This window comes from Pinus tabuliformis, chromosome 1_1 (assembly GCF_031772625.1).
Source record: "Pinus tabuliformis cultivar Carrire ecotype Pingquan chromosome 1_1, CPIR1, whole genome shotgun sequence".
Taxonomy (NCBI): domain Eukaryota; kingdom Viridiplantae; phylum Streptophyta; class Pinopsida; order Pinales; family Pinaceae; genus Pinus; species Pinus tabuliformis.
Window position 1 is genome coordinate 477,720,650 of NC_142297.1, and position 19,838 is coordinate 477,740,487.

General features: G+C 34.2%; 1 protein-coding gene across 1 annotated transcript; it reads left to right on the top strand.

The window, feature by feature from the left end:
• Nucleotides 1–12,830: 12,830 nt before the first annotated feature.
• On the top strand, nt 12,831–17,924 carry LOC149213814 (uncharacterized protein At4g15970-like). Its single transcript, XM_089390807.1, has 3 exons — nt 12,831–13,233; nt 13,952–14,314; nt 17,366–17,924. Exons 1-3 carry the CDS (start codon nt 13,060–13,062, stop codon nt 17,846–17,848), a joined length of 1,020 nt encoding a protein of 339 aa, XP_089246933.1. The 5' UTR covers nt 12,831–13,059; the 3' UTR covers nt 17,849–17,924.
• The last annotated feature ends 1,914 nt before the right edge of the window (nt 17,925–19,838 follow it).

Consider the following 19,838-nt stretch of genomic DNA (forward strand, 5'->3'; position numbering starts at 1 on the left):
CTGCAGATTTTCACCTTTGTGTTGAAACACATCAGCGGGCAGGTCAACAAGGTGGCAGATGCGTTGAGCAGAAGAGCTTTTCTCTTACAGGAAAGTACGATACAAGTTCTGGGCTTTGAGCATTTGAAAGATTTGTATCAAACCAATGCGGATTTCAAAGAGGCTTATGAAGCCTGTCAGAATCCCTTGCTGAGGAACAATAGTCCATGGTTGGACTACAATTTACAGGAGAAGCTATTGTTTAAAGGGGGACAGTTATGCATTCCCGATTGTTCGATGAGAGAAAATATCATTCAGGAGAAGCACAGTGGAGGTCTAGCTGGACATTTCGGCATAGACAAAACTTTAGATCAGCTCAGACACTTTTATTACTGGCCAAAAATGCGAAGGGATGTGCAACGATATGTGAGTAGGTGTAAAGTCTGCCAGTTGGCGAAAGGACACAGTCAAAACACAGGACTTTACACACCACTGCCTATTCCAAGTAGACCATGGGACTCAGTCAGCATTGACTTTGTCTTGGGACTGCCAAGAACACAACGAGGTTACAACTCGGTGATGGTGGTGGTAGACAGGTTTTCGAAAATGGCACATTTCATCCCTTGTAGAAAAACCAGTGATGCCACTCACGTAGCTCACCTGTTTTTCACTGAGATTGTCAGATTGCACGACCTACCCAGATCTATTATTTCTGATAGGGACGTGAAATTCACAGGACACTTTTGGCGCACCCTGTGGAAGAAGTTGGATACATAATTGAATTTCAGCTCCGCATATCACCCGCAAACTGACGAGCAAACAGAAGTGGTGAACAGGAGTTTGGGGAACCTGCTATGGAGCCTGACTGGAGAAAATTCATGGTTATGGGATCGTGCGCTTGCTCAAGCAGAATTCGCTTATAACGATTCACCGAACCGCAGCACAGGGCACAGTCCATTTTAGATCCTATATGGCATGCATCCTCGCGGAGTACATGAGTTGCGGGATCTGGGAAAATTGGAAAAGAGAAGTGCTGATGGGGAAGATTTCGCCAAAGCAATGAATGATCTACACGAGCAGGTGAAATCAAAGTTGCAGGACAGCAGTCAGAAATATAAACAACAGGCAGATTTAAAGTGATGAGAAGTGTAATTTAATGTAGGGGATGAAGTCCTTGCACACTTACACAAAGAACGGTTTCCTAAGGGTGCATATAATAAGCTGAAATTTAAGAAGATTGGTCCCTGTAAAATTATATGTAAGTTCTCAGCCAACGCTTATGAAATACAGCTGCCACCGGATATAGGCATATCACCTATTTTCAATGTGGCAGACCTATTCCCATAGACTGCCAACCCTGAAGATGACAGTGTGGTACAACCAGAATGGGACACCCAGGTTGAAGGCGGTTATTGGATGAGGCAATTGCCTTCGGCTCAACCCCATGAGATTGAGAAGATTGTCGACACACAGGTGGCCAAGCGAACTCACAGGAAGGAGTATCTGTGGTACCTGGTCAAGTGGAAGAACCATCCCGTCGAGGACAGTTCGTGGCTCGACGCGGCACAGATACAGGAAGCAGGTTGTTTTGTGGAGGAGCTCATGGAACAGAGCTGTGAATTTTTATTACCCGAGGAGCCTGATGCAGAAGCATCTAGCTGAAGGGGATCATCATGACGGAAGGTCATTTGGTCTCTGAGAGGACTGAGGAGAAAATTTCAAGTGAACATTTTAATTTCATTTTTTTTATTTTAATTTCTTAGTGAAGTAGCATTTAGGAAGATTAAAGTTGAGTTAACGAATTGTTGTAGTAATTTTTTTCATTTATTATGTTATCTTTTACAAATCACAACGTAGGAGAAATAATCAGTTTTAGAAACTGGAAAAAAAAACCATCAAATGTAACTAACAATAGTTAAGAGAAAGTGTTTTCCAAAATTATTCAAAAGCAAACAGAATGCATTGTAACAGGTTCGATTTTCGGAAGAGAAATATAATAGAAATATTCGAGCACACAGAAGTTAGATATGAAATCCCACAACAGTCCATTTACAGTCTTTTATGTTGAGTTTCTTAACACAGTAAAAGAAATTTCTTTTATTTCTACTCTACAGAGCATACGTGTTTTTTCTATTTGTATTAACTCAACAGGTCGACAGACATCAATACTTTGTAAGTGTAAGAACTGGAGAAACTACAGAAACGTGGACGGTTAGTCCCAGGCAAACGAAAGCGAACGAGCGAAAGAAATCTTTGGATAATGCACAAGTTCCAGACAACAAGGATAGAAACCATCAATACAGGTATTTCCTGAGAACGGAACCCTCTCATTTATTCATAAAAAGAAATCATATAATCTCTGTCAAATGTACATTACAGTCCATATGGAATTTAACACAGTTCAAGCTCAATAAGTGCATAATAGAGAACGGTTGAAAAACCCTAATCTGTAAACCCTATAGTTACAACCCAAAACTATGTTAATGCAAGCCTGAGGCCTACAACTACATTACGCCATACAAACAAAGGATACTACGCCTAAATATAAACAGGCCATGATTTAAGCCAACGACAATAGAAGCAAGCAAATAAACCAAGTTAATAAGGAGCGACCCTACTGGGTCTTGCCAGCACGCGACATAGTAGAAGCCAGGGTCTCCAGAACGAACCCACCTACAACAATCCACCAAAACAGAGTGTAAGCGTTGCATGGAAGGAAGAAAAGAATCGAAGGAAAAAAATACCAGAGAGCTTAGGGTTTGTGACTTACCAATGAAGAGACAGAGTTTCGAGGTTGCGGTCACCCAAGGGTTCCTCTGCTCACAAAGGAGCAACTGAGTCAGTCAACAAAGTAAAAAGTAGGAATTGATGATGGCAGAGAACAACAACTTACCTTCATTGCTGTGGAAGAAGCCGAAGCTATAGACCCCCGAGACCACAACCTGCCAAAGCCACAGAGCAGCATAACTAGTGAAATTCAAAATCAACTGAATTAAAGAAACCGGGACAAAGAGCAGTCACTAAAAATAAGTGAAACGACCAACTTACACTATACACAGATAAATTGAGAAACCTTCAAGACCAGCATGCCTTCCATAGAGTGACAGGGCTTATCAAGCACCAAGACGGAAGGTCAAAAGAAAAATAGCACAGAACATCGTATACTTACCAACCGGTGGAGCCGAGCACATACCTAGGTCAAGGCCGGAAAAAAAATAGTAACAGCAGCACATTCGCACAATGAAATTGCACCAGAAGAACAAACAGTAAAACCCTTGACGGACAGAACAATGCGCAAATGACCGGGGGAATAGGGTTTGTGAGACATTAACTAAGGCGGGAGTGTGTTTACCGAGGAATGGACACATGTCCAACATCTAATGATGCTAGTACAAGTAATAAAGACTGGGTTAAAATATCTATTCAAATCATTGTAATCACCCACTGATTAACCTAATCATGTAATTAATCACCACCGAAATCATCACATTAATTTATATCTATTTTATAAAGTTTTTTGAGTGTAAAGAGGGGGCTAGACCCATCAATTTCATTGTGTGAAAGAGTATCTATGGGAGAATCGGGGATTTTTTCATAAACAGGGGTGCTAAATAAACTATGTAGCAAGTGTGCGAAAGGCTTTGTATTTTTTATTATTTAGGAATGTTTTTTGAAACTAGAGAAGTAGTTGTACGAAGGTGGTTGCGCAAAACTAGTTGTTGATGCGGTTGCAAGGCACTATTATGTTAATGATTTATTCAATGATGAAAAAATTCATGAAGCTTGTTTGCATAGGCTTGGGGGGAGGGGGATGAACAAATGTCGAATTAATATTATTATGCGTGGGTGAGCTGGGGTCCTTTACATAGTGAGTGTTGTGATATTGATAAAATATGGGGTAATTGGTACGGTTTCATTGTGTGAAAGAGTATCTATGCTAGAACCGGGGTATTTTGCATAGACAGAGGTGCTAAATAATTTATGTAACAAATGTGCGGAATGCTTTTTCTTTTTAAATTATTATTTTGGAATGTTTTTTACAACTATGGAAGTATTTTTACGAAGGTAGTTGTGCGAAACTAACTATTCATGCAGTTGCAAGGTACTATTATATTAATGCTCTGTTAAATGATGTAAGAATTCATGCGGTTGCAGATTGTTTGCATAGGCCTCAGGGCCGGGGGTTGGGATGAACAAATGTCGAATTAATATTATTATGTTTGCTTGTGTGGAGTACAAATTATGTGCCAAAGAGCTGAGGTCCTTTGCATAGTGAGTATTGGGGTCGTTATGTTGAATGTTCACTGTGCGGAGGATAGAGTATGTGCAGGAGAATTGAGTTCTTTTGCATAGATGGGAGTGCCAAAAAACCATAATTTCAATACCTATGAAGAAAAGGTGTTGTGTGGTAAATAAATGTGCAGAAGGCTTTGTATTTTCTAATTATTATTTGGCAACATTTTCCAGAATTACGAAAGCAGTTATACGAAGGTGGTTGTGCGAAGCTAGCTGTTTGGAGGTATCATGTGCAAAGTTTCAAATGTTAGTTAAGGGCATTATTGAGTGTGGAAGTAGTTTTGTAGATGAAGTTGTGTGGAGATTGTTGTGTGTGTACAAATTTTATGTGAAAGTTTTGTGCAAAGTTTACTAAAATAATAAATATACAAATCTCCTTTTTAATTATTATTTAGGGACATATTTCACAAGGTATAATCATTAATTAATATCAGTTTCAAAGCTAGTTGTTTGGAGGTATTGTGTGTGGAGTTTCGAATGTCAATTAAGGGCATTATTGAATGCAGAGGTAATTGTATGGATGAAGTTGGATGGAGGCTGTTGTGCATGCAAATGTTATGCAAACGTTTTGTGCAAAGTTTACTAAGATAATAAATATACAAATCTCTTTTCTAATTCTTATGTAGGGATGTATTTAACAATGTATAATCATTAAATAGTATTAGTTTTGAATGTCAATGATTGAAGGTGTTACTGAGTGCGGAAGTATTTGTGAGGAGATGGTTGTGCGTGTGTGAAATTTATGCGAAGAACAAGTGCATGTGCATAATCTGTGAAAAATGAGGGAAGTGCAAAGGGGTCTTTTAATTGTAATGTGTTTTGATATTATCTGTATTACTAATAGAGTTTGTGGGATGTGGAAGTGCATATAATGAAAGCTTGAAACCTTTTTCCACACAATGGACTGTGTTGTTCAAAGGTAGCGTGTGCGGAGAATACATGCTTCATGCCACGATATCTGGGTCCCACATTTATTAATATTAGTTTCAAATGTCGATAAGCGATAGAAGGGCGTTTTTGAGGTCGAAGGTGGTTGTGCGTAAGAGCATTGCTTTGTGGTTTCACACATGTGCATTTGTGTAATGTCGGAAGTGTATGAAAATTTGTCAGTGAATTGAATGTTGAGATGACTTGTATTTATTTGTAGCTTTGTTTACTATTAATAAGAGGGTGGAAATCGAGACAATGAAAAATATGGATGCCAGTTTTATCTTTGTACTGCGCTTCAGACGCAAAATAGTCACAGGTGGTGATTTCTAGGGAAACAAGACTGCAAATATTTGAAATAGCTAGAATAGTGAGGGGAGAAATGCTATTTGCAGTGATAGAGAAAACAATGGGACGTGTAGCATTTATTTTTCGACCGAAATTGCGTTTGAGAGTTTGGAGTATTGACAGAGTATTTGTTGTCTTACAAATTTTTTTATTTGTGAAGTTGTGCTTGAACAATAGCACTAGCATAGAGATATAACAATTATACAATTGATGGACCAGCTATTGAAGCAACTAATGTAATTGTATATGAAGCAATCAATTCTATTGAAATAACACTTATAGGCTATAACACATGCAACAAAGATAACCAAAAGACCCTCGTTAAAGAGAACTAGAAGATACAAATCTATAGTGAGAAGAAAATAACCTAATGAATCATTGCAAGGTTAAACATTATAGATGAAATAACACTTATAGGCTATAACACATGCAACAAAGATAACCAAAAGACCTCAATAAAAGAAAACTAAAAGATACAAATCTATAATAAGAAGAAAATAACCTAATGAATCATTGCAAGGTTAAACATTATAAATAAGACATCAATGAAACTTAAGAAAGCATGAAAAAAAGAATTAATATAACAAGGAAAAACATACGCTAAATAATCATATTGCATAATAAATAATATTGCAAACCAAATTTATTAATATATTAGTCCGTATATATTATATTTTGAATTAGTAATAGTAGAAAATATTTATAATTAACCATACAATTATATAATTAAAAATGACTATATAATAAAAAGTGATTAATATATTTTAATTGATTACGTGAATTTTTATTAAAAAATTAATTATAATTATATTAATTATTTTTAATTTAATTATAATTAAAATCATTGGTAAAATCCATCCACTTTCCATATTTTAAAATTAAAACTCCACTAGCATATATCTAATACCTATAATAGTTATATTAAAAACAAAAACAAACGACATTTTAAAGCTATTACCAAATGTATAAGCTAATACATGACATCATTTTGAATGGCAAGGTTTTATAATATTGGATAAAAAACATTAACATTTCAACTTCGACCGTGATATTTCATTAGAAGTACAGTGCCTAGATAGGATGCGTTGACCAAGTACAGTTTCCTCTCTCAAGAAGCTGCTAGATTTTCAAAGATTTCTCACCCGAAGATTTTGAAATATTTAGCAATTTTAATCGTATATTTTGAAATATTTTGTAATTTGATAGATAGAAAATATAAGAGTTAGTTGTATTTATTCATAAATTTTAAAATATTTTTAGATTAGATAATTCAATTAAATTTAATTACTCAGCATAAATAATATGAGTAGAGATTTAATTTTTTTACATCTAAATTTTTTGAGACGCGATATTATTTAAATATTTTGTATTGTTATTTAACTTTTATTTATTTTTTAATATTTTAGAAATTTCAACTTTGATGATGAACAAATTTCTCAAAATCTTCAATGTAAATAAGCTAAGGCAATGCAGATTCCTAAAAAAAAATATAAATAATTGACATAATTGACTCTTCTTTTATTCATTAGGACAACCAATATATATTATATCATTGATCCATTAATGAGCAGTGGCTGTAATGTATTATTCCTCAAAAAAGTATAAATAATTGACATAATTGACTCTTCTTTTATTCATTAAGACAACCAATATATATTATATCATTGATCCATTAATGAGCAGTGGCTGTAATGTATTTGCTTAAATCTAAAGATAGGTATATACAGTCTCATATATACCCACTTTTAAATAATATACTAGTTTAACCAATGATGAACATATACAACCCGCCCATTAATAAATCAATAACACGCCCTCCACCCCCACACACATATAGAGGTTGCTCTCAATCAAATTCCAAAAAATTGTCACATAAATAAGTTCAAGGCAATGACCCAACGATTGATAACTATGATGAACTGGATACAGCTGACGAGGTGTTGCGGGGCATACTAAGCAGATTGTACATTCGGATGACCAGACGCACAAAGTCACTGGTTGACTTTGTGGGTTGGCCATGAAATAACCTCAATCTTCAATCAATTGGGTCAGGGACTACAACGGCGGTCGGGTTTCCTCTGTATTTGACTCTCTCCACCATCTAGAATCGTTCAATTTCTCTTGAATTGTGTGGAGATATTTGGGTGTCTGGAACAATAAAACAACTTGCTTATTCCTCCCTATGCTTACTCCCATGTGTCAACTGGCTGATTAATGGGTGCCATGGGTGCAAGCAGGGCCTGTCGCATGGAGAAAATGTTAATTGGGAGTGGAAAACGGTAAAGGAAAACTCCATGGTGGAGCTTCATGCTGCTGTGTGTACAATACTAAGTAATATCTCTTTTGAATCCTTGCTAATTGCTTGCATCTACATTCCAATACTTTCAGCGAAAGAAGATTGCGAGACAGGCTTTGATGGTTTGTAAATGGTTTGTAAAGAGACAAATTTTTACTCATATCATATGTTTTGTAGATCTTGTATGGTAGTGGTTTGTAAAGAGACAAACTTTCACTCATACCAGATATTCTAGATCTTGGATTGCTAGTGGTTTGTAAAGAGACAAACTTTCACTCATACTAGTCTCTAGATCTTAGATTGTTAATGTGTTTCCTTAAGTCCAAAAATAACTAACTCTTATCCAAACAAAAGCAATTTTAAATCATACCCAATAAAAATCTATATATAAGCTCAATTGTTGTTTAATCTTTAACATTATTTGGATATGTCAAAAACAACTATTATAATTAGTGAATAATAAATGAAAATTTCTTAATTATTATGATAAAGTTGTGACTTCACCTTTTTAAATCATAGCATGAATCTCGTGCATGTTATTAGTACTTGCCTTGTCACAAACTATAGCATTAGCTTCGCGGTCAATTTGCATTGACAATACATTATTTGGTTGTGTTTTGCAATTTCAACCAAAGTTTTGGGAAAATGCTTAATATTTATATTTTGCATCAATTCAAAAATAATTTTTGAATTTTCAGTAAATGTTATTTCTAATTTTTGATTGTTTGAGGAATCTTTGATGGGACATAATTCCCTCGGTGGAGAGTGTTTTATTTTCATTTTTTTGCAATGCTTAAAAATTCATTTTAAAACTAAAATAAAAGATTTTTTTTGAATGGTTATTGTGTTGGTGAGTGTTCTCACATTATCATTGTTATGTAACTAGCACTATGCTCAATAATGTGATAATTGATGCAGTTGTTTTTTATTGCTCTATTCAATGATGTGAGAATTGATGTGGTTGCCAATTATTTGCATAGGCTTGGGGAGAGGGGGAAGTGCTAAATAAATGTTGAATTAATATTATTATTTGCGGGAGAGTTGGGGTCCTTTGCATAGTGAGTGCTTTGATATTGATGAACGATGCAATAATTAGTACGATTTCATTATGCGAAAGAGTATCTATGGGAGAATCGAGGATTTTTTCATAAACAAGGGTGCTAAATAAACTGTGTAGCAAGTGTGCGAAAGGCTTTGTATTTTTTATTATTTAGCAATATTTTTTGAAACTAGAGAAGCAGTTGTACAAAGGTGGTTGCGCAAAACTAGTTGTTGATGCGGTTGCAAGGAACTATTATGTTAATGATTTATTCAATGATGAAAAAATTCATGCAGCTTGTTTGCATAGGCTTGCGAGGAGGGGGAATGAACAAATGTCGAATTAATATTATTATGCGCGGGTGAGTTGGGGTCCTTTACATTGTGGGTGTTGTGATACTGATAAAATATGGGGTAATTGGTATGGTTTCATTGTGCGAAAGAGTATCTATGTGAGAACCGGGGTATTTTGCATAGACAGAGGTGCTAAATAAACTATGTAACAAATGTGCAGAATGTTTTTTCTTTTTAAATTACTATTTAGGAACATTTTTTACAACTACGGAAGTAGTTTTACGAAGGTGGTTGTGCGAAGCTAACTATTCATGTGGTTGCAAGGTACTATTATGTTAATGCTCTCTTAAATGATGCAAGAATTCATGCGGTTGCAGGTTGTTTGCATAGGCCTCAGGGCCGGGGGTTGGGATGAACAAATGTCGAATTAATATTATTATGTTTGCTTGTGTGGAGTACAAAGTATGTGCCAAAGAGCTAAGGTCCTTTGCACAGTGAGTATTGGGGTCATTGTGTTGAATGTTTACTGTGTGGAGGATAGAGTATGTGCAGGAGAATTGAGTTCTTTTGCATAGATGGTAGTGCCAAAAAACCATAATTTCAATACCTATGAATAAAAGGTGTTGTGCGGTAAACAAATGTGCAGAAGGCTTTGTCTTTTCTAATTATTATTTGGTAACATTTTCTAGAATTACGGAAGTAGCTATATGAAGGTGGTTGTGCGAAGCTAGCTATTTGGAGGTATCATGTGCAAAGTTTCAAATGTTAGTTAAGGGCATTATTGAGTGTGGAAGTAGTTTTGCAGATGAAGTTGTGTGGAGATTGTTGTGTGTGTACAAATTTTATGTGAAAGTTTTGTGCAAAGTTTACTAAAATAATAAATATACAAATCTCCTTTCTAATTCTTATCTAGGAACATATTTCACAACGTATAATCATTAATTAATATCAGTTTCGAAGCTAGTTGTTTGGAGGTATTGTGTGTGGAGTTTCGAATGTCAATTAAGGGCATTATTGAATGCATAGGTAATTGTATGGATGAAGTTGGATGGAGGCTATTGTGCATGCAAATGTTATGCAAACGTTTTGTGCAAAGTTTACTAAGATAATAAATATACAAATCTCTTTTTTAATTCTTATTTAGCGATGTATTTAACAATGTATAATCATTAAATAATATTAGTTTTGAATGTCAATGATTGAGGGTTTGAAGGTGTTACTGAGTGCGGAAGTATTTGTGAGGAGATGGTTATGCGTGTGCGAAATTTATGCGAAAAACAAATGCATGTGCATAATCTATGCAAAATGAGGGAAGTGTGAAGGGGTCTTTTAATTGTAATGTGTTTTGATATTATTTTTATTACTAATAGAGTTTGTGGGATGTGGAAGTGCATATAATGAAAGCTTGAAACCTTTTTCCACACAATGGACTGTGTTGTTCAAAGGTAGCGTGTGCGGGGAATAAATGCTTCATGCCACGATATCTGGGTCCCACATTTATTAATATTAGTTTCAAATGTCGATAAGTGATAGAAGGGCATTGTTGAGGTCGAAGGTGGTTGTGCGTAAGAGCAAGGCTTTATGGTTTCACGCATGTGCATTTGTGTAATGTCAAAAGTGTATGAAAATTTGTCAGTGAATTGAATGTTGAGATTACTTGTATTTATCTACAACTTTGTTTTCTATTAATAAGAGGGTGGAAATCGGAACAATGAAAAATATGGATGGCAGTTTTATCTTTGTACCACATTTGAGACACAAAATAGTCACAGGTGGTGATTTCTAGGGAAACAAGACTGCAAATATTTGAAATAGCTAGAATAGTGAGGGGAGAAACGCTATTTGTAGTGACAGAGAAAACAATGGGACGTGTAGCATTTACTTTTCGACCCAAATTTTGGTTAAGAGTTTGGAGTATTGACCGAGTATTTGTTGTCTTACAAAATTATTTATTTGTGAAGTTCTGCTTGAACAATAGCACTAGCACAGAGATATAACAATTGTACAATTGATGGACCAGCTATTGAAGCAACTAATTTAATTGTATATGAAGCAATCAATTCTATTGAAATAACACCTATAGGCTAGAACACATGCAACAAAGTCAACCAAAAGACCCCAGTTAAAGAGAACTAGAAGATACAAATCTATAGTGAGAAGAAAATAACCTAATGAATCATTGCAAAGTTAAACATTATAGATGAAATAATGCTTATAGGCTATAACACATGCAACAAAGATAACCAAAAGACCTCAATAAAAGAATTATAATAAGAAGAAAATAACCTAATGAATCATTGCAAGGTTAAACATTATAGATAAGACATCAATGATAATAAAAAAAACATGAAAACTAAAAATAAAAAAAAATATTAATATAATATGGAAAAACACACTCTAAATAATCATATTACATAATAAATAATATTGCAAACCAAATTTATTAATATATTAGTCCATATATATATATTATATTTTTTATTAATATATTAGTCCATATATATATATATTATATTTTTGAATTAGTAATAGTAGAAAATATTTATAATTAACCAAACAATTATATAATTAAAAATGACTCTATAATAAAAAGTGATTAATATATTTTAAATGATTAGGTGAATTTTTATTAAAAAATTAATTATAATTATATTAATTATTTTTAATTTAATTATAATTAAAATCATTGGTGAAATCCACCCGCTTTCCATATTTTAAAATTAAAACTCCACTAGCATATATCTAATACCTTTAATAGTTATATTAAAAACAAAAACAAACGACATTTTAAAGCTATTATCAAAGGTATGAGCTAATACATGACATCATTTTGATGGGCAAGGTTTTATAATATTGGATAAAAAGCATTAACATTTCAACCTCGACCGTGATATTTCATTACATGTACAGTGGCTAGAGAGGACGCGTTGACCACGTACAGTTTCCTCTCTCAAGAAGCTGCTAGATTTTCAGAGATTTCTCACTCGAAGATTTTGAAATATTTAGCAATTTTAATCGTAGATTTTGAAATATTTTGTAATTTGATAGATAGAAAATATAAGAGTTAGTTGTATTTATTCATAAATTTTAAAATATTTTCAGATTAGATAATTAAATTAAATTAAATTAATCATCATAAATAATATGAGTAGAGATTTAATTTTTTTATGAAGTAATATTATTTAAATGTTTTGTATGATTATTTATATTTATTTATTTTTAAATATTTTGGAAATTTCGATTTTGATCACTAACAGACTTCTCAAAATCTGCAATGTAAATAAGTTAATGTAATGCAGCATCCTCAACCTGAAAGTACAAATAATTAACATAATTAACTTTTTTTATTCATTAAAACAACCCATATATATTATACCATTGATCTATTAATAAACAGTGGCTGTAATGTATTTGCTTAAATCTAACCGTAGACATATACTAACTTAAAACCAATGATAAACATATACAACCCCAATCAATGAATAATAACACCATATATATTGGTTGCTCTCAATCAAATTCCAAAAATATGCCACGTAAATAAGTTCAAGGCAATGACCCAAAGATTGATAGCTATGATAAACTGGATACAGCTGACGAGGTGCTGCGGGGCATCCTGAGCAGATTGTACATTCGGATGACCAGAAGCACAAAGTCACTGGTTGACTTTTTGGGTTGGCCATGAAATAACCTCAATCTTCAATCAACCGGGTCAGGGACTACAACTGCGGTTGGGCTGCCTCTGTATTTGACTCTTTCCACCATCTAGAATCGTTCAATTTCTCTTGAATTGTGTGGAGATATTTGGGTGTTTTGGTGGCGATCATAATGGAGGGATTTCAGCCATTAGATTGCAAGAGATACATCTTGTTGATCCGAGTATGATGAACCAGCAGCTTGAAAACAAATTGCAGACCATTCAGCCCACAACAGTCTGCAAATACGCCATAATAGCATGTGTCTGGATATTCACAATGGCGCTTGCACTGCAATATTACTATAACCCACTTGGAGTGAGCAATGGCCGAAATGTTTTCAACTCGTCGACAAACCATGTAGGTTGGGCTTTGTGAATATATTAATTTTTCATGCATTCGATTTTTTTGTAACCCACACAGCAATCTGTGTAAATTCGGATTGAAAAGTTAATGTTTAAGGATTGGAAAGCTTAAACTTTGTTTAACACACATTTAAGGAAATGTCTGCTATTTCCACAGTCTAGTATTATCTTAGATTTCAAAAATATCTTAGAATTTGAAGATCGGTTAAAAAAATCAATTTAGTATTATCTTTATATTGATTGCAGATTCCAAAAATATCTTACAATTTGAAGATCTGCATAAAAACCAATTTAGTATTATCTTTTATATCGATTGTAGATTCCAAAAATATCTTAGAATTTGAAGATGGGCTAAAAAAACCAATTTAGTATTATATGGTAGATTTCAAAAATATCTTAGAATTTCAAATCATCTTAAAAGCCAGTTTAGTATGTTTAGTATTATCTTTATATGGATTGTAGATTCTAAAAATATCTTAGAATTTGAAAATTTGGCTTAAAACCTTTTCTGCTAACCATGGGATGAAGTTCGGGGAAGTTCATGGAGGGCCTGTGGTTGTTTTTACTTCAGAGAAATTTGAAATTAACATGATTACTCTTTGCTTTGATAATTTTGAAGTCAACATTTATACCTACATTAATTTTGGGCAGAATAATCCTCTCCAATAAATAGATCTTCATGACTATTACTGTTTTTCTGTATCAACTTGCAGAGTTCAGAGTTGGATTTAGGCAGAGTTCTAGAAAAGGTTTCAATGCCAAACAAGAGTGTGATAATCACAACGATAAACGCAGCTTGGGCCGAACACAACAGTTTACTGGACTTGTATCTCCAGAGCTTTCAAATCGGTGAGGGCACACAACAGCTAATGAAAAATCTCCTCCTCGTTGCTGTAGACCAAAAGGCATTCGAGCGTTGCCAACAGATTCATCCGCACTGCTATCTTTTGCTAAACGAAGGATCTGATTTTTCAGGCGAGAAGGTTTTTATGACCCAAGACTACTTGGATCTGATGTGGGCTAGAATACTATTTCTGAAACATGTGTTGGTGTTGGGTTACAACTTTGTTTTCTCAGTAAGTGTATTTCAATTCCATAGACCTAAGAGATTAATACCGATAAGAATAGAAAAACTTGTTTAAATTCTAATAAAATGGCATGTGGAGATATGTAAACTTCTAATATAGATATATTTAACCCTGGTTCAAGTAAGGTGTGTAATGAAGTTAATTAGTTGACTTTATGGTTGTTAATAAAATAAGGAAATTTTATGTATATTACTTGTCTTAGATTTGCAGATTTAAATCAGAAGTAACAGATTTGTCAAAATTATTAAAGCAATAATTTATTTTTACAAAGAAAAAAAATTGTAGTTTTTCTTTGTTAAGCTTGGCAAGTCCTTTTTTTTCCATTTACTTATAAGCAAATTTACACCACGTAGATTGATTAGGTGGCCTCAACTTGCCCATTGGGAAACCAAGTCGGTTCACTACCTATCCTTATTGCATGCCATCCAAAAAAAAAAAAGTTTTAGTCTTTCTATTCAAGCTATATAAGTCTTTGTTTCATGACCATTCTTTGGATTTCTATCTATACATATTCTTGCATAAAAAAAAGTAAAAGCTATCCGCATACAAACCAAAATTAAACAAAGGAGATTATCTAGTCATTTTGTTCCTCCGAGGTTAATTCCACAGGAGCGGGGTCTTTGACATTCAATCCTGACATCTCAAAGAATTCCAAGATGCATGGGATATGCTTTTCAATTATGCAAAACTTGATATATTGCTTATGGAATTGATATTAAACTTTCTAGAATCCCTATTTGTAGCCCAACATGCCTTGGACAGAAACAACCATGCCCACTGAGATTTGCTCCATGGCCTTGTCCAAGAGGGTTTTCATAGCCAATAAAGATATAAGATCTACTTAAATTGTCTTATCCTGCCTCTAGTGGTACCAGGGTCCAGGACAAGGGTTCTCCAATCATCCATGTCTTCCTTAGTCTCGCTGCCCTGCTTAAGTTCTACTTCCCATTCCTCTAAAAAATTTTGAATACCTTCATTAGTGCCCTTGCAATATGCCTTGACAGCCTCACTGATAAGCCTTTCCACTGATTTTCTACCTCTACGAGGCTTAGACATGCTCAGTTACTTTTCGTTTTTAGGCACCTGGGTCCGTCTTCCATTATTGCGATTTTTCATAGGTTGATCCATGACGGAGATGCCCCAAACATGTTCAGAGCAACAATTTGTTAACCAAAAACAATTCATCATGATATAACAATGCTCTCATCTTTGAGTTGGATTACCACTGATAACTGCCCCAACTTGCCCCTCCCCTTTCCCTTTGGTATCGGTGTTAGGGCCTTCATGGTCATAGGCCATTCCCTAGGAGGGATCGGCCTACTTCTACGAGCAATGAGACCCCGTCGCCACACTGAACTCCTCACGACCGCAGACCGGTTCTCTTCCCCTTGCCAATTCCAAGTTGGTAAGCGTTGTCGTTCGCTAGCATTCGGCCAACCATGGTTAGCAGACCCCTTCCCTTCTGCCCAAGACACCAGCATATAGCCTCTAATATTTTCATGCCCGACTTCCCACTCATGATTCCTAACAGTTCCCTAACATTGGTTTCTCTACTTCTCAGCAATTGCATTGGTGTCATCATCGGTGGTTCGCACCTAGGTAGTCATTTAACTCACACCTGCGCTCCTCTGCACCAAGCTCACGATCTCTACTCGCAAAACCCCTACAAGCATCCCCACTTAGCCCTCGGCCCATAGTTCCTAACATCCCCACGCCTAACACTAAGGTTTCAAACCAGAGGGAAATTGTAGCAATACTTGGCAGTAGCAAAATATAGACGCAGGACAAAGCCAACACAACCAAGTGCCACCCCCAATTCCACCAAGATTCTTAACTTCCCAATTATCCTTTCTAATTTTCCCCTGCTCCCTCTAGCAAAAACCCAAACAAGTCAACATTGCAATGGAAGAGAGATATTGGAAAACATACCCATTGATATTTGCAGGGTTGACAAGCTTGAAGTTAAGGATGGCGTCGCCAAACCCGTCCAGTGCACCAGTTCCTTCGTCCACGAACAAACTCACCAACATCATCCACCTACCTACCCTTTCTCCCATTAAAACCTTCTCCTCCACCACCCTCGCTGCCAGCTTTCCCACCTCCCTCCATGCAATCATGCCAAGGGCCATCGCACCCATCGTCTCGAGCATGTGGGTGGTGGTGGTATAGTAGTCATGTGTACTCAACGTTAATCTCCATTTGTTGTCCCAACCATCTGTTTGCACCCTGATTGAGGTGAAAAACCTGTAATTTTATTTTTACTTGAAAAAAAAATAAATTACATTTTGTCAATGCTATGAGAAGCCAGGGTTTATATGTCTACAAAAATTTGAAAATATGAAAAACAAACTTTAGAAGTTGCTTGATATTAATTACTTAACTTTTTTTCTTTTTCTTTTTCCTCTGGATTTTCTGCAACCTCGAATCCAACCATTCTCAAATGGCTCATGGTTATCTTTGGTGGGTGTTCATTGTTTGAATTTTAACTTTCTGGAACATGAACTCTCTTTGTGGCCACCATCCCATCCTCTTTGTGTGGTGCATTTTTCTATTGTTCTAGTTCATGGGTAGATTCTGATTCTGTGTCATTCTGTCTGTGAATTACATTGCCAAATATGATCCAATGGTTAGTAGAGAAATTTAATTCCAACGCATATAATTCCAACCGATATTATGTTCCAATTAGAAAGCAACACTATTTATCCATTCCAAACACTATTTTTTCAATTGAAAAAGAAAATTATTATTGATTCATCCTTAGCTTAATTACATATTAAAAATATATCCAAAAATAAAACCGTGAGGCCCTCGCTCCTATCCATCAGATTCTCAAATGGATATAAGTTGAAAGTATTATTTGCCGACAACATATGCCAATTCAATGTACGGAAATCCTAGTAAAGTAGCAAATATATCTTTTTATATGATTTTTATTTATTTATTTTTTTCCATTTTAGTATGTTACCATTAAAACTTGAAATTTAATTCTCTCACTGCTATGTTTAAGTATTAATTGGTTCTGGGTGATTTCTTGAACAGGATGCGGATATAATGTGGTTCCGGAATCCGTTCCAATTATTTGATGAAAACGCCGATTTTCAGATTGCCTGCGATAATTACGTCGGCGATCCTCACAGCATGTCGAATGCAGTCAACGGAGGTTTCAACTTCGTTCGTTCCAATAACAGAAGTATTGGGTTATATGAATGGTGGTATGACTCCAGAAGTTCCTACCCCAACATGCACGATCAGGGCGTTTTGAACGAGATCAAATCAGAGAAGCGCATGTCTGAAATAGGGTTGAAGATGCTGTTTCTTGATACCAAGTATTTTAGTGGGTTCTGTCAGCAGAGAGCAAGTCTGAGGGATGTGGTCACAATGCATGCCAATTGCTGTATAGGCATGAAGGCTAAGCTTGCTGATTTGACTTTAATTCTGCAGGATTGGGCATCCTTCCGCTCTCCCAACGCCAGTCTAACAACCCAAGTCCACTGGAGAGCTCCCAATTCCTGTTTCCACTGATGGTTCTGCAGGGCTAATTGCTTTCTCTTTTTTTTGGTAGTGAGATTGGTATTTTCTGAAATATTGATGTACAGAAAATAACAAATTAGAATAAGTTGAAATGAGATAAAATCTTTATATTAATTGTAAATTTTGAAAATATTACTGAATTCTAAAGTTTAGGAAAAAATATTTATTTGACCTAGTATCAAATTTGAGATATTCTTAAAATTTTCAATTTAAAATATAAATCTAACAAGCTTGAAACAATATGGAAAGTGATTTAATTTAATAAATTTAGTTTCAGAAAATACTTGCATTGCTTCCTACTATTGACATCCAGAAAGTGATTTAACTAAATGATTTTAGTTTTCATTTGGCATTGGACTTGTACTGGACTATTCAGAAACAAATTTTTCCATTTTCGATAATGGATATACTAACAGCCTAATAAATATATCGTCTATCACTCCTGCAAATCATTTAACAGCCTAATAAATAGATTGTCTATCACTCCTGTAAATCATATAAATACATTAGAATAAGCTTGGACTGCTTCCCAAACATGGACAACCATAAGATGACTTAATTTTAAACAAAAGTAAAATTTCCCATAATATCATTACGGCTACCATATACAATTTTAATGCTTTGACCCAGTGTTGTCATAGAGGGCAGCATTCAGTTATTGCACTCTTACGAATCAATTGAATAACTTAGTATAAGTTTGTATTATTAAGAATCAATTGAATAACTTAGTATAAGGTTGTATTATTTTTAACATATTAGGTGATTACTTAAATAGTTTAGCATTGGAAGGTGATTTAACTGAATGATTTTAGTTTTAATTAGGTTGATATTTTTTTGGAAGGTGATTTAATTGAATGATTTTAGTTTTAATTATGTTGATAGTTTTTTTTAAAGGGGAATATTTGTGGTGAGAAGATAAAAATAATAATAATAATAATAATAATAATAATAATAATAATAATAATTTATTGATTTATGGTATTGACTCATGGTATTTATGTGGAATATAAACTATTTAAAAGAGAAAACACTCTTTAAAGGAGCACACAAAAACACTCCAGATATAAAATATGCAAAAGTAATAAATTTATATTACTCTTAACATTAACGCAAGAAAGTGATTTACTTAAATAGTTTAACATGAAAAATTGATTTACGGAATGATTTTAGTTTTAATTTTTAAAAAAAATAATTATTTTTTAATTTAAAAATTTTATTTTGTATTTATAATTTTCTTTATACCATAGATAAAATTATAAAATTTTCATTATTAATTTCCTTACCTTTTTAATATGCTTATTATTAATAAACTTCTTAAAATTTATCTAATAAGATTATCAAGTCATCTTACACATTATCAAATAACAAATATCATCCTATAATATAAAATAGATTTATTCTTATAAATGTATAAGAAATTTCTCAAAATTATTGCACAGAAAGATATATTCTACATATTAATATATTAAAGATGATATGTAATTTTGTTTGTATTCGTGAGTCTATACCTATTAATATTATTAAAGATGATATGTAATTTTGTTTGTATTCGATATGTGAGTCTCTTAAAATAAACTACCGTAATAAAATATTTTTCTTAAACATAGCCCCAATATAACCTCACTATTTCCAAACTTTATATATAAAATAACCTAAGTTATAAAAAAAAAAAAAAAAAAACCAACCAAACAAACCAAACTTAACTGGCTGGGTAGCTTAAACCTTAACTGGCTATTGGCTAGCTTTATTTGCGATCGGACGAAGTGCTCGCCTTACATCAAGAAATACAAAAAACCGTATTTCCTTCACTCAAGAGGATGAAAATACGACAGACCGATAGCCAATGAAGTTAAAAAAAAAAAAAACCAACCAAACAAACCAAACTTAACTGGCTGGGTAGCTTAAACCTTAACTGGCTATTGGCTAGCTTTATTTGCGATCGGACGAAGTGCTCGCCTTACATCAAGAAATACAAAAAACC

Excerpts from the sequence above, each read along its gene's own strand:
- LOC149213814 (XM_089390807.1), top strand. The coding sequence starts at position 13,060 with ATGATGAACCAGCAGCTTGAAAACAAATTGCAGACCATTCAGCCCACA. Across the intron at positions 13,234-13,951 it reads TCAACTCGTCGACAAACCAT|AGTTCAGAGTTGGATTTAGG; the intron begins GTAGGTTGGGCT and ends ATCAACTTGCAG. Across the intron at positions 14,315-17,365 it reads GTTACAACTTTGTTTTCTCA|GATGCGGATATAATGTGGTT; the intron begins GTAAGTGTATTT and ends TTTCTTGAACAG.